The sequence below is a fragment of the Chlorocebus sabaeus genome, chromosome 25 (genome assembly GCF_047675955.1).
Source record: "Chlorocebus sabaeus isolate Y175 chromosome 25, mChlSab1.0.hap1, whole genome shotgun sequence".
NCBI lineage: Eukaryota > Metazoa > Chordata > Mammalia > Primates > Cercopithecidae > Chlorocebus > Chlorocebus sabaeus.
The window spans coordinates 75,673,315-75,691,011 of NC_132928.1; the positions used below are offsets into that span (position 1 = coordinate 75,673,315).

The 17,697-nt window shown below is 36.2% G+C and overlaps 1 protein-coding gene across 6 annotated transcripts in view; it reads left to right on the plus strand.

The window, feature by feature from the left end:
• RYR2 (ryanodine receptor 2) overlaps positions 1 to 17,697 on the plus strand; it is a 783,951-nt gene that overhangs the window by 675,874 nt on the left and 90,380 nt on the right. For 5 of the 6 annotated variants that reach the window (XM_073011860.1, XM_073011862.1, XM_007989906.3 and 2 more), the window contains 4 exons: positions 2,823 to 2,935; positions 5,984 to 6,080; positions 7,789 to 7,892; positions 9,440 to 9,491. In XM_073011860.1, the coding sequence (XP_072867961.1) occupies positions 2,823 to 2,935; positions 5,984 to 6,080; positions 7,789 to 7,892; positions 9,440 to 9,491 (366 nt within the window). Of the gene's footprint in view, positions 1 to 2,008; positions 2,054 to 2,822; positions 2,936 to 5,983; positions 6,081 to 7,788; positions 7,893 to 9,439; positions 9,492 to 17,697 lie in introns of all 6 variants that reach the window. The other variant, XM_073011864.1, reaches the window with a different exon arrangement.

Genomic DNA, 17,697 nt, shown 5'->3' on the forward strand with positions numbered 1-17,697 from the left:
GTGTGTATGATTTTGTATTGCCTTTAGCCATATTTGGACATATTATCATAGCAGTAATAAACGTTTTGCTTGTATTCCTATTTTATATTATCTGAACCCTCACCCCTGCCCTGGACAGTTTAATAATGCAAAGATATCATCTAATATAGTATCCTTTTAATTTCCTTCTTGCTTACTCAAATACCCTCCTCCAAATGTTAATAATTTCTCTATTGCCATGCAATTTATCACTACACTTGATGAGATTAAAGTCACTAGGATACCATTAGGCCTTATGGCTATTAACATATATTTACAGTATCTAATGCCTTGGAGCTAATACTTTCCCCGGAATAACTTACATAATATTTTCATGAAATATTAAATACAAATTATCATCAATCAGCAGATGACAAGACTTGTAATGAAATTTTAAGTGATTTATATGAAGTCATGGATTTATATCTCCAGAATTATATATATATATATTTAAGATTATTAAAGGTTAATTAAACGGCTACGAGAGGACCGCGTTACTCTACCATCAGTTTTTAATTCTTCCTAGTGTTTATACATATATGTAGATTTGCTTGAATAAATTCTAGATACATTAAATGAAGCTTATTGAAATCTGATTCTATTTTATTATATTGCCGTATATTCATAAATATATCTAATCATGATGAATGATGGCATTTCTCAAATGAGATTCACTTTTCTAAGTATCCATTTATGCCTTGGATGTTTATGGAGTGCCCTGTCCTAGGGCAAGCTTATCCCCACCAGATCTGGAGGACTGAGTGCTATAAGAGAGGAAACAGACACTTAAGCAGATAAATAATGCAATGATACGGAGGTGTTAGGACATAAAATGTGCTGAAGAAAGCATAGAAGCAACTCAAACTTTATGTAGATATGAACTAGGTAATCCCTGTATAAATCTTACGGTAGGAATTATCTAGAAAAAGATGGGAGGATCAGAGTTTATCAAACTGTTAAGAATATGGCAAGATTGGTTTATCAAGAGAGGAGGGTTTTGAGTAAAAAGAAATTGTTGATTATCAAAAATAAAAAGCAGTGGGAGATATCCCTGTGTTTAATTTATGCCTTTACTATCCCCATGCTAATGATAACATGTAACTGAGTCACAGAGGAGTGTGTAAAGAATATTTTAACTTGCAAAACTCAGTGTAAAAACAGTAGGTGGACAGGAAACACTTGTTGACTTAATTTATCTCAAGTATCAGCGGCCTGTTTTAGATGTATATTTTGTGTTGTATATCTGGTAATTTTTCTTATGAGAGGAGATTTTCTCCACTGAATTTTCTAATAATCAAATTCTAGCCAAGCTAACACATCAGCACATCAAGACATTCAGAGTTACAAGATACGTCTTGGTGTTCGCCTTTGGATCACATATCTTACAGATAACTATTATAATTGATTTAGAGGAAAGCACACCGTTTCAGATATTTCCTGAAACACTTGAATAGGCAGGTAATAAATGCCTGCCAAATGATAAGCTTCCTGGTGGCAGGAACCTTTTCTGTTGCGATGTTTACTGTATCGTAAATGCCTTAGGAACTTAATATATGTTTGTTGACTGTCACCCATGCTGACCATAATGCTGTAATTCCTGCAAAAAGTCATCATCTACAGACTGGGATCTCAAAATGGAAATTTAAAGTGAAATATGTTGGGTCTCATTGAAAACTATTGCCCTTGATTGCTTTTACTTTGATGTTAAGGCATAACGTTGGTTTATTTCACTTGACACAAGCATCAAGAAGAAAATTGAAGTGGATAATTGTCAAAACGTGTTTATTGATTCTAGAGGGGGAAGGACATCACAGAAATAAGTGCTTTTTCATTAAACATGTTGCTTTGTTAAAATTTCTAAACCATTGCAGCCCAAACATTTTAAATGTTTACTTCAGACATTATTACAATCATTTTTGACTCTTTACTGCAAAGAATAATAAATGTAGTTTTACTTTTTTAGCTAACATAACATTTTTATTTCTTTCAGAAGTCTAAACGTGTGGGTCGGAGACATTACTGTCTGGGAAGTACTGTGCTCAATGGCCTAGAGATTACTAATTAATTTAGGTTTATATGTTGAGATTTTTTCTTTCTAATACAATTAATCTCTTTCTTCTCTTGGAGTTCCAAACACTATTAGTTATATAAATAACTTGCTTGCATCATTTATTGCAACTTTTGAATTTATATTTGTCCCTCTCTAACAAAATATTTACGTATTTTAACATTTTTACCAAATTTACTCACTCCTAATACTGTGTTCACAAAGCACTGTCGTCTTCTCTTTATCCTGTTATATTAAAGAATAGTAGAATTTTTATTAACTGTCTCTATTTGTGTTTATTACTTTAGCTCTTAATAAAATTACAGTTACAATGGATACATAAATAGGAATGAGGTAATATTTTCTGTAGGCAGAAAATATGTATTAGAATCGTAAAGAACCAAAGAAAATTTTGAGAAGGAGATAAAATGATTTTACCTGGAATGATTTTCTATTTCTTTGATTTTAGAGATGACATAGCTTGGAAGTACACAGTATTGGGAAAATGTGATATTCTTACTAAGGGAATTATATAGCATTTGCAATTATCTAAACTTTATCTCTGGGTAACTTTTAGGATATGGACTTCTCCATGATAATCTTAAGGTACTTTTGGAATTGGAATTCCAAATATAGGTTACTTAAGAGGGGCAACTGTTTAATACTATATTTTTGAAGATAGTTTGGGGTATAAATATTTATTTATTTTTGAAGGTAGTTTGGGGTGTAAATATTTATCTGTGTCATTCTACCTCAGGTGGAACATCCTCAGAGATCTAAAAAGGCTGTATGGCATAAACTACTCTCTAAGCAGAGGAAAAGGGCTGTTGTCGCCTGCTTCCGGATGGCCCCCTTATATAATCTGCCAAGGTCAGAATTATTTTATTTTTTATAATAGATCAATGTTATTTTTTCCTAATAAGTGACAGGTGTTTAGAATCTACCTTAATAGGGGTACAACAGTCCAAGAGAAGGATGGGAAAGCTTTATTGATTCTTCTACATAAAACTTGACTAATTTTGTTGGATATTTTCAGAGAACTGTGGTCTATAATGTAATTACTAAATGACTCTTACTGAGGAATGATCTCATTAGGAGATCATTCTTTGGCCTGGATTTGAATCAGACCATGATTTCAATCATTCTTTGGCATCAGACTTGTCTTGGTTTGAATTCTGACCTCCCAATTTCTCTGCCCCATGACATTGGTCAAGCTATTTACTGGCTTTCTTTACAATTTTCTCATCTGTATCATAATGGGATCAGCCTCATAGGGTTGCTCAGATTATTTAATGGGTTGATGTATACAGAGTGCTTAGAAGTGAGGTAATAAGTTCATGTCATGATAAATGTTAGTCATTATTATTATTTTTGTAATTATTAGCATTTGGGGAAAAGAAGTGATTTATTGGGAATAACGTAAAAAAGATTTGACAGGCCCATCAACCTTCTCTTAGATATAGAGCAGACATACTTAATAGAGAAGTAGCCTGGTACATTCAAGTGTGACTGAGGTGGTCCAGGGTACCATTTCAGCCGCCTTATAGTTCTCCTGAGAAACTATGCTCTTTCCCACTCTGAACTTTATACAAATTGCATCATTTCTATGTCTCGTAAACAGGACTCAGCTCAGCTACATCTCTTTTATGGAACATCTCTGACCAAGCGATGCCCTTCTACCCCTTGCACATCATACCACTTTCCTACAGTATTAAGGCTGCCTGTCTCTTTGATTCAGACTTTGAGATTCCGTACTAGTTTTGTTCCATTTTCTTAGCACCTAGAACAGTGACTTGTACATTGACATTTAGTAAGAGTTTGAGTGAATGTGTAAGGCAAAGAAAAAAAAAGAAACAGAAGCAAAGCAAACAGATGAAACATCTTACTTTTCCCTTTTGCTAAGACAGTTGTATTTCTTGCTATCATGTCACACTCACTGGGTCTAAAATGTATTAGCATCCTCCTCAAATATGCTACTTCTCAATTCTCTGACTCAATTATGCTGTCACCTTTTGATCAATAGAATATTAACCTTGATATCTAGAACCAGAAATACCATTTGACCCAGCAATCCTATTACTGGGTATATACCCAAAGGATTATAAATCATTCTACTATAAAGACACATGCACATGTATGTTAATTACAGCACTGTTCACAATAGTAAAGACTTGGAACCAACCCAAATGCCCATCAATGATAGACTGGATAAAGAAAATGTGACACATACACACCATGGAATACTATGCAGCCATAAAAAAAGAATGAGTTCTTGTCCCTTGCAGGGACATGGATAAAGCTGGAAACCATCATTCTCAGTAAACTAACACAGGAATAGAAAATAAAATACCACATGTTCTACTCATAAGTGGGAGTTGAACAGTGAGAACACATGGACACAGGGAGGGGAACATCACACACTGGGGCCTGTCGGGGGGTGGGGGACAATGGGAGGGAGAGTATTAAGACAAATACCCAATGCATGTGGGGCTTAAAACCTAGAAGATGGGTTTGATAGGTGCAGGCAAACCACCATGGCACATGTATACCTATGTAACAAACCTGCACGTTCTGAACATGTATCCCAGAACTTAATGAAAGAAAAAAAAAGAATATTAACTTTGAATTCACATTATCGTTTCTTTTTAGTTACTTCTATACTGTCGTTGCCCAGATTTCATCAGTTTCCCTTTGGACTACTTCACATTCCCATCCTTCCATCCATCACCACCTCTTCAAGTCACTTGTTCCTTGACTCATATCAAGTTGATGGCAGTGGTTTCTGAGTTAGTTTCTGTGATGTCATAGAGTTCTTCCGTCTTCTCCAAAATGTCATTTTCAAAACGGTATTTTTTATTCCAATGGTTCCCCAACCTGGTGCTTTTAAGAAATACATGTAAACTCATTTAAAAAGTATTCAGGCCTCAACTTATTAAATTAGAATTTCAATGAGAGCCCAGCATGTGCGACTTAAAAGCTACACAGGTGACTCTAACAAACCAACAAGGCTGAGTCTGTGCTTTGCCATGCCTCTCTCACGTACAAGAATGTCTGATGATTTCTAGCAGTTCTGGCTACATTGGCAGTTGCCCTCTGGTTTTCAAGGCCCTTCACAAACCTATCTAACCGTTAGGTCTCATGAGGCCTTAACCCAGTTTGCTATCATAAAGCTCAGCTTTCTTCTCTCCTACAATGGCACCGTCTCTCGTTCTCTCACATCTGTTGTTGTTTTATGATGCTCCCTTCATGACATTCTTTTATTCTTTCTTACATTGACATCTTATCCACATCGCTTACTACATCATGAATTTCACTGATTCTTCTCGTCTTCACTGGTCTTTTTTCATAGGCGGCCATTTATGATCAGTAGTGCAGGGTTTAATCTTTGACTATGAACTCCCATAAAGTTCACTCAATAGCTTTTGTTTTGGAATCCTCAGGGCCATCCATTTGTTTTTAGTGTTTGCTTAAACAGAGACTAACTTCTCTATTGACACTGATTGCATTGCTTATTGAGAGACAGGTTATATAATAATAGTCATCATTTAATGAACATCTAACGGATGTGATTTACATCCTTTATCTCTTGTAAGGCTTACAAAACTGAAATGTGGTTGGAGTTATCCTACTTTTATAAAGGAATAAACTGAAATTTGGGAAAGCTGAATCACTTGACCAATGTTACAAAGCTTGGAAATGACTGAGCCAGGATTTAAATGCGAGTCACCATGTGCTCTGACACACCTTGCTCTGTTTGCTGCAAGAAGCATTGTCTTTCAGGAGGATAATCAAGAATAGGGAATTTATTTTTATTTTACAATTTTAGTGCACAGATAATCTAGTAGTAAAGCACTACTCGATACAATTTCAACTTATTTTCTAAACTCCCCTTTTTCTGAAATTGTGCTTACCTTTTAGGCATCGGGCTGTCAATCTCTTTCTTCAGGGATATGAAAAGTCTTGGATTGAAACAGAAGAACATTACTTTGAAGATAAACTGATAGAAGATTTAGCAGTATGTTTTTAAAGGGGTTCTGAGATGAAAGAGGGTCTGGGCTTGGTGCAGCAATGTTGGTGTGAGCAGTCATTATATAACATTGAAGGAAAAAAATATCATGACAGTATATGGGCATTAGGAAACTTTTAAATCTTAATTGTTGCTGCATTCAATGCTTATGGGAAAATGTGCTCTTGTCATTTCCAAGAGATCTCATCAACATCAAGGGGTTGAGAATTTAAAATGAATAATATAAGCGTATTATTAATTAAAACTGATTTACTCATTCTTTTAAATTCCTTCTCAAAGCACCTATAAACACCTGAGAACCAGGATAAACTATAAAAGACTGAACTGTAAAGAAGTTATCCACCAAAATTAAGTAGGTGAACAAAAAGTTGCTGGTTTTTAAAAATCAACAGGGCAGAGAATGATAGACTGAACACAGGAGAGGGGGAAGGCATGGTAAATGTGCAACATGAGGAATAGAATTTTCACCAGACCGTGCTGATAAAGATCTTGTGTACTGAGAGTTCAGCACAGAACAGCGGTCAATATCATCTGTTCTAAATCATGGACCCATTTAAATATCTGACAAAAGCCATCTTCTCAAGAAAATTTACAAGCCATCTCAAAACTTGGCAGACTAGTCAGAGGCTTCATGATTCTCGAGATTAAAGACATCTTGACTAAAAGCTATTTTTTAACTTACAAATTATTAGGGAATAGAATGGATAAACTAATCTAATTCTTAAAAGCCTAATCTTGATGGTCCCTATATTTTAAAATGAGTTTTATCTGTCTTTAGAGTAAAAAATATGTAGACTGTTGGATATCTTGTGGAAATCTGCCCCATATCCACATTAAGGCTTAATTACAGGAAAGAACACCATTCATGTAGAGAGAAAATCAGTTTCTATGGGTAAGTCAGTGGAGATATAAAACTCAACAAAAAGTTGGATGTAATTGAATTCTACTGCCAATAAAAATGCTTAATAATTTTCTTCACTGTTAAAGTTCTATCCGACAGTAAAATTTTTTTTTAAGTTTTAAAAGTAACTTTTGAAAATAAGGAAAAAAGTATAAGTGGTTCAAGCATTAACTCATTTAGTATTATTTACCTATCATGCTGTGTGTAAGCAAAGAAAATGTTTCACTTTATAAGCAATTTGCACTGCTATGGGAACTAAATTTTCACAGTTGGGGTGGCTCTTAGGATTTTATTGCAAATATTTGTAAATCGAGCCCTCCCTAAAGCTGAAATCCATGTAGCAAATACACTTTGAGTTATGAAAATGCTTATAAGAATGGAATTTAATATTTTTAAATGCTGTAAGTTATCCTTGCTCATATTATTTTTTGGTCAAATTATTAAATATCTCTGTTTTGAGCTGTATAATTTTGCAATGGTAATGTAACAGATATCTAGCATATTATATTACATTTATATATGTTTAGTATGTATATTACATATTTACATTTACCTGCAACACATATACATACATGCTTTTATATACACATACACACATATATACATATATAGCGTGTATAATGCATATAAAATACGCACACATGCTCACACACAAACACACACACGCACCCACAACAGGGGAAGGAGGAGTGTTTGCATTCCTTTTATTCTTCATTCCTGGCCTTCACATTGCTTTTGGATTTGAGTGAACATTTTTTTTTAATGTGACATTTTATAAATTTGACTTTTTTGCAGAAACCTGGGGCTGACCCTCCAGAAGAAGATGAAGGCACTAAGAGAGTTGATCCTCTACATCAGCTGATCCTTCTGTTTAGTCGGACAGCTTTAACAGAGAAATGGTATGGTTGGAAGGGTTCCTATGAGACATAGGAGGAACAAATAAAGAAACCCGTATCTGAGTATTCTGTGCCACGCGTTCATGTTTTAAGTTCATCTTGATGTTGTTAGGAGAGAGACTTGTTCAGAGATAACAACCAGCCTGGCACGGACCTAGGGATGGACACTCATTCAATTGTAGGCTTTAGCAACTACCTACTAGCTCTAGTTTTTCTTAACAACTTTGTAATTAATGATGTAGTTGATTCTGATTCTTCTTATGAAATGGTTTTTCTCCTTATCACAAACAGCCTTTATAAATAAAACAAAAGAACCAAAGCAAATTCCAGTGCCACAAGTATATGGAGACCGATGGTGACCCCAGAATTTTCTGGGTAGATAGTGTCTCCATTGTGCAGTGGGTCTTAGGAAACCTCTAGAGGCTAAGTGCATCACCTCAACTTGGAGGTATCTCTGAGATCTATTTCAAGGGCATTGCCCATTTTTCTTGTCTTCTGCAGCTTTAGTCATATGAATTCACCAAAGCCACAAAGGGCAAACCTCTATGAAGTTACATAAGAAATGCACTGGTTAGCCTGATCGTCAAAATGTGCTCAGCATCTGTCATTATGGAGGGCAACGCATACATTGGCTGTGCAGATGGGACATAGCAGAGGCTAGAGGACCTTTATCTGCTGCCCTGCAATGGGAAAGAAAGCCAGATTTGCCCCAGGCCTTTCCCATTCTCTGTAGAATTTGGGATGTAATTTAATTATAAACTCATATCCACATGAATCTCCTCAGAAGAGTTCATTTGACCTCTTTGCGTGCCATAATAATGTACATTTCTCCCTCTTAGCTAATGTGATCCATCCTTTCTCTCACTATTTCTCTCTCTTATTATTTCCTAACTAACAAAATCATCTCATTCCTAAGCATAGAGCAACTCTCTGTCTGGCATTGTCAGGTAATGAGGTATTTCTCATAAGTGAATTTTTCTCATGGCTGAAGTTTGAAACTGCTGAAATAACTTTGCAAATTTTAGGTGTATTTTTGGTGGAAAATTTTCTTCACGTAGTCTTTCCATGCTTCTCAAAAAAGAAGATAATAAACATATTTTAACCTTTCTTAATTTTAAGGAATCGTTGTTATGGCCATCTTGTTTTTTAATTGTCACATTGTAATTTGGGGAATCTTTCCATCGAATGTCAAATTTGACTTCTGTCAAAAGCCTCCACCTCATTTAAGTCTGCTTGTTTCAAGTTTTGTAGTCTGAAGAAAATTAAAATTATTACATTTGTTTGTAAACCAAAAGACAGTTTATTTTGTGAAAATTGAAGGCCCTTCTGTAAGGTAAGATGAGACAGCTATTTAGGATCCCCGGGATCTTTGCTTTCTGATTTCAGGATATTTCTGAATATCCTAATATTGTCGAAGTTTTGTGTTCATTTAATTTTAAAAAGGTATACTTGTTAGAAAAAGAACAAAGGTGATTTTGTACAGTGATGATATGTTTGCATGTGCCTAGCCTTCTGCCTAAACACTGATGTTTTCTTCTTGTTTTCCCCAGCAAACTGGAGGAAGATTTTTTATATATGGCCTATGCAGATATTATGGCAAAGGTAAATAAGTATCCTTCCTGATTTTCATGTTTAATTTTAATAAAGGGAAATAACTTTCATCTGAAAAGGATAAGAATCTGTGCATTTGATTAATTTCAACTTTTTGTTTGTAGCATGAATCTCTGTTCTAAATTCCTTGGCAGGTCATCATTGTTTCCTACTTAAACGTTTTATTTATGAGGAGCCATAACTTTTTCTAAACATTCATTCATTCAACAAATATTTGCTGGACATCAACATATTGGAGATAACATGTGAAGAAGAAAGAAGGGCACACACTACACTTTCGTGGAGTTTTTTGTCTGATGGAGAAGATAACATTTAAGCATATGGTTGTAGAAAAACCCTGATGAATTTAATGGTAGAGAAATGTATCAGTCCATTTTTACACTGCTATAAAGAATTACCTGAGACTAGGTAATCTATAAAGGAAACAAGTTGAATTAACTCACAGTTCCGCATGGCTGGGGAGCTCTCAGGAACTTATAATCATGGCAGAAGGCAAAGGGAAAGTAAGTACATCTTACGTGGCGGCAGGAGAGAGAGAGAATGGGGGGGGGACTTTCAAACACTTTTAAACCATCAGATCATGTGAGAACTCACTCACTATCATGAGAACAGCATGAAGGAAACCATCCCCATGATCCAATCACCTCCCACCATGTCCTTCCCTTGACACATGGGGATTACAATTCGAGATAAGATTTGGGTGGGGATACAGAGCCAAACCATATCAAGAAATTCTTCGGAGTACTGGGAACAGGTCCCATGGCATAGTAGTGAGGTCTGCTTAAGGAAGTCTTTGGCTGTTGAACCATGAGTTGACCATGCAAAATAGCACAGCTTCATATTTACTGAGTGTTTATGTCATTTACTCCTCTTGACAAGTGGATAAAAGTGGAGTCAGGGTTTTGCTGAGACTTCTCACTTGGGTACCATGTACTGAGATGGGAGCACCAGAATAATTACAGGCCTAGAGCGAAGAGAGAAGGCGGCAAAATAAATTGTGAATGTGTTAAAGATGCCTGTGAGACATATCAGTGGAGATGTCAAACATGCAATTAGACATCCATGTCTGATATTCAGTATCTCAGGTAAGGCTTATAAATATAGACTTGGGATTTATCAGCATTAGAAGCCATAGGAGTAGATGATCGTACCCAGGAAGAGATGACAGCATGAGGAGACAAGGAGGCCTAGGACCCAGCCTATAAGGACACAGAACATTTAAAGATAGTTAGAAGGAAAGGAGCTCATAAAAAAGTCGGAGAGAACCTGAAGTGTGAGCTAACATAGGAGCTAGGAGCTATAGGACTGAGTGTGTGGTCACCAAAATCATGAGGTTGCGCAAGGTAAGGATTGAAAATCTCCAGATTTATTTCTTGTATTTCACATGAGCAGAGTAAGAACAGCTTCTGAGAATTGTGGAGAGGGGCCCTGGAGGGGGGACATGCTGTAGTGTGGGAAAGTAAGTAGTGATTCAGATGTGAACAGAAATAGTATAGTTTTTTCTTCATTGCAAAGATTGAGAGAGAACAGACAGATATAAGATGATAAATATCTAGATGGAATTGTGAGGTTGAAGGGGATTATTTTTGTTTGTTTACCATTCGTTTGCTTGTTTTTAAAGAGAGACCAATCTAAGCACACATATATTCTGGTGAGGAGCGAACAGAATAGGAAAGGGAATCATTAGTGAAGTGAGGTCTGGAGTCCATGAGACCTGCTAGAGAAGACAGGTTACAGGACATAAGAGAAAAGCCATGGCTTTCTAATTTATTTTACACTCTAACCTACAGCAAGAAATAGACTTACCCGGTACAGTCATCTCTCAGCATTCATGGGGGTTTGGTCCCAGGACACCCAGTGGGGTATCAAAATCCAAGGGTGCTCAAGTCTCTGACTAATGGCATAGTATTTGCATGTAACCTACACACATCCTTTTGTATACTTAGATCATCTCTAGATTACGTATAATAACTAATACAATGTAAATGCCATGTAAATAGTTGTTCAACTCTATCATATTGTTACGCAATAATGACAAGAAAAATATCTGTACATGTTCAGTACAGACACAATCACCCATTTTACTTTCTCCAAATATTTTCTAACCACAGTTGGTTGACTCCATGGATTCAGAACCCATGGAGGGCCAACTGTGTATTTATAGAAACATAAAACTGTATGTTTAAAGTAACATAAAAATATATACCATGAAAGAAAAGTTTCATGAAATTTTACTCTTCTTATGAGCAATGTAGTCTGAAATTTTCCATTCTATTTAAACAAAGAGTTGTTTTTATTTTATCATGAATCACTAAATTGTTTTTACGTCTGATTGATGAGCTGAAACACCTAGTTCAGTAAACACTGGGTTAAAAGATAAAAGGATAGGACTGGGCACAGTGGCTCGCGTCTGTAATCCCAGCACTTTGGGAGGCCGAGGCGGGTGGATCATTTGAGATCAGGAGTTTGAGAGCAGCCTGGCCAACACTGTGAAACCTCATCTCTACTAAAAATACAAAAATTAGCCTGGCATGGTGGTACATGCCTGTAATCCCAGCTCCTCAGGAGGCTGAGGCAGGGGAATTGCTTGAACCCGGGAGGCGGAAGGTTGCAGTGAGTCGAGACTGCACCACTGCACGCCAGCCTGGGCGATGGAGTGAGAGTCCATCTCAAAAAAAAAAAAAAAAAAAAAAAAGATAAAGGGATAAAAGATACAAAGGATAAAAGATACAAAGGGAAGAAGGGAAGGCTGCCAGGATAATGGGAGGTTGGAAATGTTTCCTTTTAAGGTCATTTGCTCTCTCTCTCTCTGAAGACAAAAGTACAGTCATCCGCTGACACCAAAGTGTTTGGTAGAGTCTAAAGAGGAAGACTGGAGGAGAGAGAGAAGCACTGAAAGACACATCGTGGCAATTGGCATGGCACATGGGCTAGAAATTAAAATAGGACTCGCAGACTGTGTAGGAAGCCTGGTTTATTTTAGGCTGTTGTCTATGAATTTGTAGCAGTCATGCTCCCCCTGGCTGTGTGAGGACAACTAGCAATTCTCAGAACCAAATGCAAATTCTGAGAAGCCAGGAAGTTAGATTCATCAAGGGTGAAGATTTCTGCCAGAGTCTTGTTGAGAACAGCAGATCAAAGCAGGTTTGTATATTGCTAGGAGGTGGCTTGTTAGGAAATGAAGAAAGAGGGAGGCGAGAAAGGGTTGTAGAGCAGCCCCAGGCCTGGGTGTTCTCTGCAGCTGAAGAATCGAAGTGGGCTGAACAGGTAGAAGCTCCTGGTTTGAGAATACGTAGAAGCTCTTGGTTTGAGAATAGGTTGTTTCTGATTGTTAGAGTTCTTCCTTGTGAGTGAAATTGAATTTGCCTCCATATTGATTTTGTTGGATCCTGAAGCTAAATCTAGTTTCTTTTGATAGATGGTCAAATATTTGAGGAGGGCTATCTTGTTGACTCTTTACCTCAAGATTTTCCCCTTCATAATTAACTAATCATATTCCTTTTATTGTTTAATGTAACTCAGGGATGTCCAGCTTGCACCACTCAGTTTGTTACACTCTGCACATTCTCCATTATATTCATATGTGCCACCCAGAAGTTAATCAAACATGGTATTCCAGTTATGACCTCACCTGTGTAGTGTGTATGGGGACTCACTTACTCTGCCTTAGGATCTTATACATTGGCCATCAATGGCAAGAATGCATTAAATTCTTAGCCAGATCACATCAGCTACCCTGTATTGGACTGTTGATTTTTAATTTTTTAATTACGTATATGTCATCATTTCTCTAATTCAAGTCAGACCATTTCCCCAGGCTGAAATCTTTTTAATATTTGGTTCTGTCACCCACTGTTACCTCTTTCCATTTATATTAACCACAAACTTAATAAGTATGAGTGAGTTCTCTGTTTATCTAAGTTTTTGGTAAGCAGCTGATATTTTTATACCCTTTCCCAGACTGGTTAACCTACATTATTTTTAATTCATCTAAACATACTTTTCTAAAACTCGTATTTCTCATCTCCTTTCATGAGATACTTAAAGAAATCAAGATGTTACTGTGACTGCTTAAAGTTGAATTCTAACTTTGGTAAAACTGCCAAAGATGGATGAGTTTTCCTCAATTATTTGCTTGATAACCGTTTTAAACTATTATTGATTACTAATATCAAACTTCCTAGCAGGTAGTTTTTGGAAGCTGTCTTTCCTCATTTTAAAAATTAGCATCCCAGTTTTCTGGAACTTTCTCTTGGTCTTCATGGTTTCTCAGTTTACTAACAGTCATTCTGCATCCATAGATGTTACTTTTGTTTTGAGTCTTGAAACTTGAGACTTGAACTCACTTTAAGAGACTCTTGTATGTATCTTCCTCCACCACTGCAGTTCCCTTGGAAGGTGTCATATATATCTTACTGAGGTTTTTGTTTTTCAAGTTTCATTGTTTTTTAAGCTTAGGAACACAGAGTTGGGTTAATCATAACTCTGGATTCATGATATATACTCATTGTTCATCCACTAGTGTCTACTTTTTTAAAAGTTACTTAGTCATTTCTAATAATGTAGTAACTACCCGTACACCCACCCCTGACAAGAAACAACCTAGAGAATTTACATGGTATCCTGTGGACTTCTCATTAACCCATACCCTGTCTCCCCACACAAAGAAACCATTATTCTAAACCTTGTGCTCAAGATGCCTTTGCTTTTCTTTTCATATAGTTTTCATTTATTTATATATACATAGATAAATTTTCATGTACATATATATATAAAATTTAAATTGTTACTGACTTTTAAAAGGGTAGTATGCTGTGTATAATCTTTTGGACTCTACTTATTGGATTAATAGTGTTTCCTAAGATTCCTCCATACTTTTGTGTGCTGTTGGAGTTCATTTGTTTTTATTGTTGTGTTATATCCCTTTGGGCAGATATACCAGAGCTTATCCATTTACCTTTTTTGTTGACAGACTTTTGTATTACCTCTATGTTTTTGCTAATACGAACAGGGATTCAATGCCTATTCTTATCCATTTCACCTATTTTGCAAGAGCTACAGGGTGTACACATTTTCAAGTAAAGGAACAAATGTCATACTGTTTTCCAAAGTTATTGCATCAATGGACATTCTTAACAACAGTTAAGAGAAATTCTGATGATCCACACCCCCTCCGATATTTGATATATGACTTACTGACTTTCATCAACCAAATGGATATGAAATGGTATTTTGCTGGAGTCATGATTTTCATTTCTCTTGGCTAGGTGCTTTTCTGTATTACAAAAATCACTTCTTTCTGAAACAAAAGAGCTGACGAGTGGTTCTGCATGTCCTCTCTATTATGATGAGTACAGCATCTGCTCTAAATCATGTACTTACTGCTCCTTGTTGACCATACTTTGGCGATAATTTGAAAAATCATTTTACATCTTTGTATTTTTCAAGCCACACTTCATTCTAAGTTCTATTCCCCTACTCCTATCATATATACCTCCCCTTTAAAAAGTCCTATGGAGAACTTCAGTGCATCCCATCTGTTTGCTGTTGCCACCCCTTTTTGTCTGCATCATGCCTACCCTGCTTAATTCCTTAGAATGTCACTTTACTAGCTGTCATCCCTCTTGGGCTATTTGAAGCTGCTTCACCCTAGTGGTGGTTTTACCAATTTGAATCGGTAACACTGTGGAGGAAGATACCTGCAATGATATAATAAATTAAACACTCAACAATGTTGCTACTGTTTTGAGTTTCCAGCTACTGTTTTGAGTTTCCCTTTCCTCCTAGTTCTACTCCTCCTCTGACTAACTTTTTAAAAATATTTAAGATACACGTTGTTATGCCCAGGGTTCCATTCTTTCTTGGTTAAGAGTATAAAATGCTGCAGTCACATTCTTATGAGTTTCTCTCTTCTGTCTCACCCATGAGCTCTCTGTTAGTCAGACTGAAATCCACACTGAAAGTTTCTGGGTTTGGATTCCTTAGTCTTCTATGGAGTTATCAAATCAGAAAGTCAAAGGAATGCATGAAATATACTTCTCTGGCAGAATGAACTTTTCAGCAGATACCGACAAGCTGAAGAGCCCTCATTAATCCGTTATGCATTCGTGTTGCCAGTTTTGAATTCTGTTGTGGATACCTGAATGGTTTGAAGTATCCTCCATTTTATTTTTTTCTTCTAAATTGCTTATTCCACGCCTGCCCCTTTATGTATTTAGCTTATTCGCCTTTTCCTTCCTGGCAAAGGAATGACTCTTCCTTGTCTAGAACTTAGCATTTTGATCCAGAAAGCCAAATCCTGCTACAAGGCTGTCTAATATAACTTCCCATTTGCTTAGCATTACCATCTATGTCACATGGATGCCATTTGCTATTGAAGAACATATCTTTTGTTCCAGCAAATCCTTCTGTTTCTCTACAGAACATTCAAAAGCTACTAGACATCTGATAACCATTTGTTTGTGATCTTAGCATATTCTCAAGCTAATTAGAAGTTTAAAGTAGTTCTTATAGGTTTGATGAATTCGTAATATATAGTCCATACACCAAGTAAATTCAGGTGTAATAGTTTTTAAAAATCACAGATTTTTAACTTCATTAGGATCAAATCTCATTAAATTTTCCTTGGAAGATTTTTTAAAAAACAGTTAAAAATATTTTATTTCAAAATATTTTTTATAAAACATTTTTTTTCAGCTACCACTTTAAATGGATCATTCCTTTGTACAAAAGCAAACATGGCTTATGAGTTTTATAACTTAAAAACATATCATTATAATCCCAAATAATAATTTTTCTGAATGTGTTCTTTATCTCCAACCTTGTGTTTCTCCTATGTTTCTGAAGGTCATGAAATTTTTATAGAAGCTTATGTCTTTGAGAAAACGTAAACTTTCATATCCTTGAGACATTTTATATTAGTATTCTAATCTGCATAGAGAGTAAGCATGCTTGTTATCTGATAAAATTCCTATACTTCTTACTCCTGTTTACTAATGTACATTACTAATCATTGGGAATAATGGGAGACATTAGAATAGGTAGGTCTTAAGGAGCAGCTTAGCAAAATTGCTCTGTTTTCGACATTAGATGTACAGTATGTATTGATGGAAGACCGCAGATTTGCCTTCCAAATCTGTTTTGCTAAAGTTCTCATGAGTTCTTACTTTTTAAAATCCTGGCTAACTAATAACATGTAATAACATATAACTAATAACTAATAACAGAGTAACAGAAACTCAAAGTAGAACATTTCCTGCTTTCTGAGTGAATCATTAACATCTTTGCTTTTGTGATGAAACATGCAGTTTGACATCTTAACCAGACACTGAAACTGTCCTAGGCCTGCGTCCCCATCTTTATTTCCTCCTTTGCAAACTATGCTCATGTGCCTATCATTATAAACAGAAAGGGTGGTGCTCAGTATGTATTTGTTGAATGAATGAAATAACATGACAAACCTTTTAGAATTTATCATCGAGTGGTTGGAAGGGCCACATTGTTTACCTTCCCTTCCATCCCCAGTTCATCTCCATGCCCAGAGTACTGTGTCTAATTGAATTAAAAGTATTTTTATGATTTGTAGCTTATATTTCATTATCTGCTTTCGTACACACCATGGAAACACTGAATGCTTACCAAGCGGAAGAAATACATATAAGGGTTGGAACAATCTAACTTTAATGAGCTGCAGGCTTCTTCCTACTATGGCTATTGGTTAATGACCAATTTCTTTTGGTCACTATTGTATTACAGACCATAACAATAAAGCAGCTGAGATTTATTAAAAGCATATTATTTTTCAGACTCTTTTTTCTTTGTTTTATTTTTTTGAGATCGAGTCTCATTCTGTCACCCAGGCTGGAATGCAATGGCACGATCTTGGCTCACTGCAGCTTCCACCTCCCAGGTTCACGCCTTTCTCCTGCCTCAGCCTTCCAAGTAGCTGTCGTTATAGGCACCTGCCACCACGCCCAGTATTTTTGGTAGAGATGGGGTTTCACCATGTTGTTCAGGATAGTCTCGAACTCCTGACCTCAGGTGATCTGCCCGCTTCAGCCTCCCAAAGTGCTGGGATTACAGGGGTAAGCCCCCTTGCCCGGCCTAATTTTAATTAATGGTTATTATATCTGCCTGTATTCACGCATTGCAATGGCAGCATAAAAAAAAAAAAAAGAGAGAAAAGCAATCCTTTTAG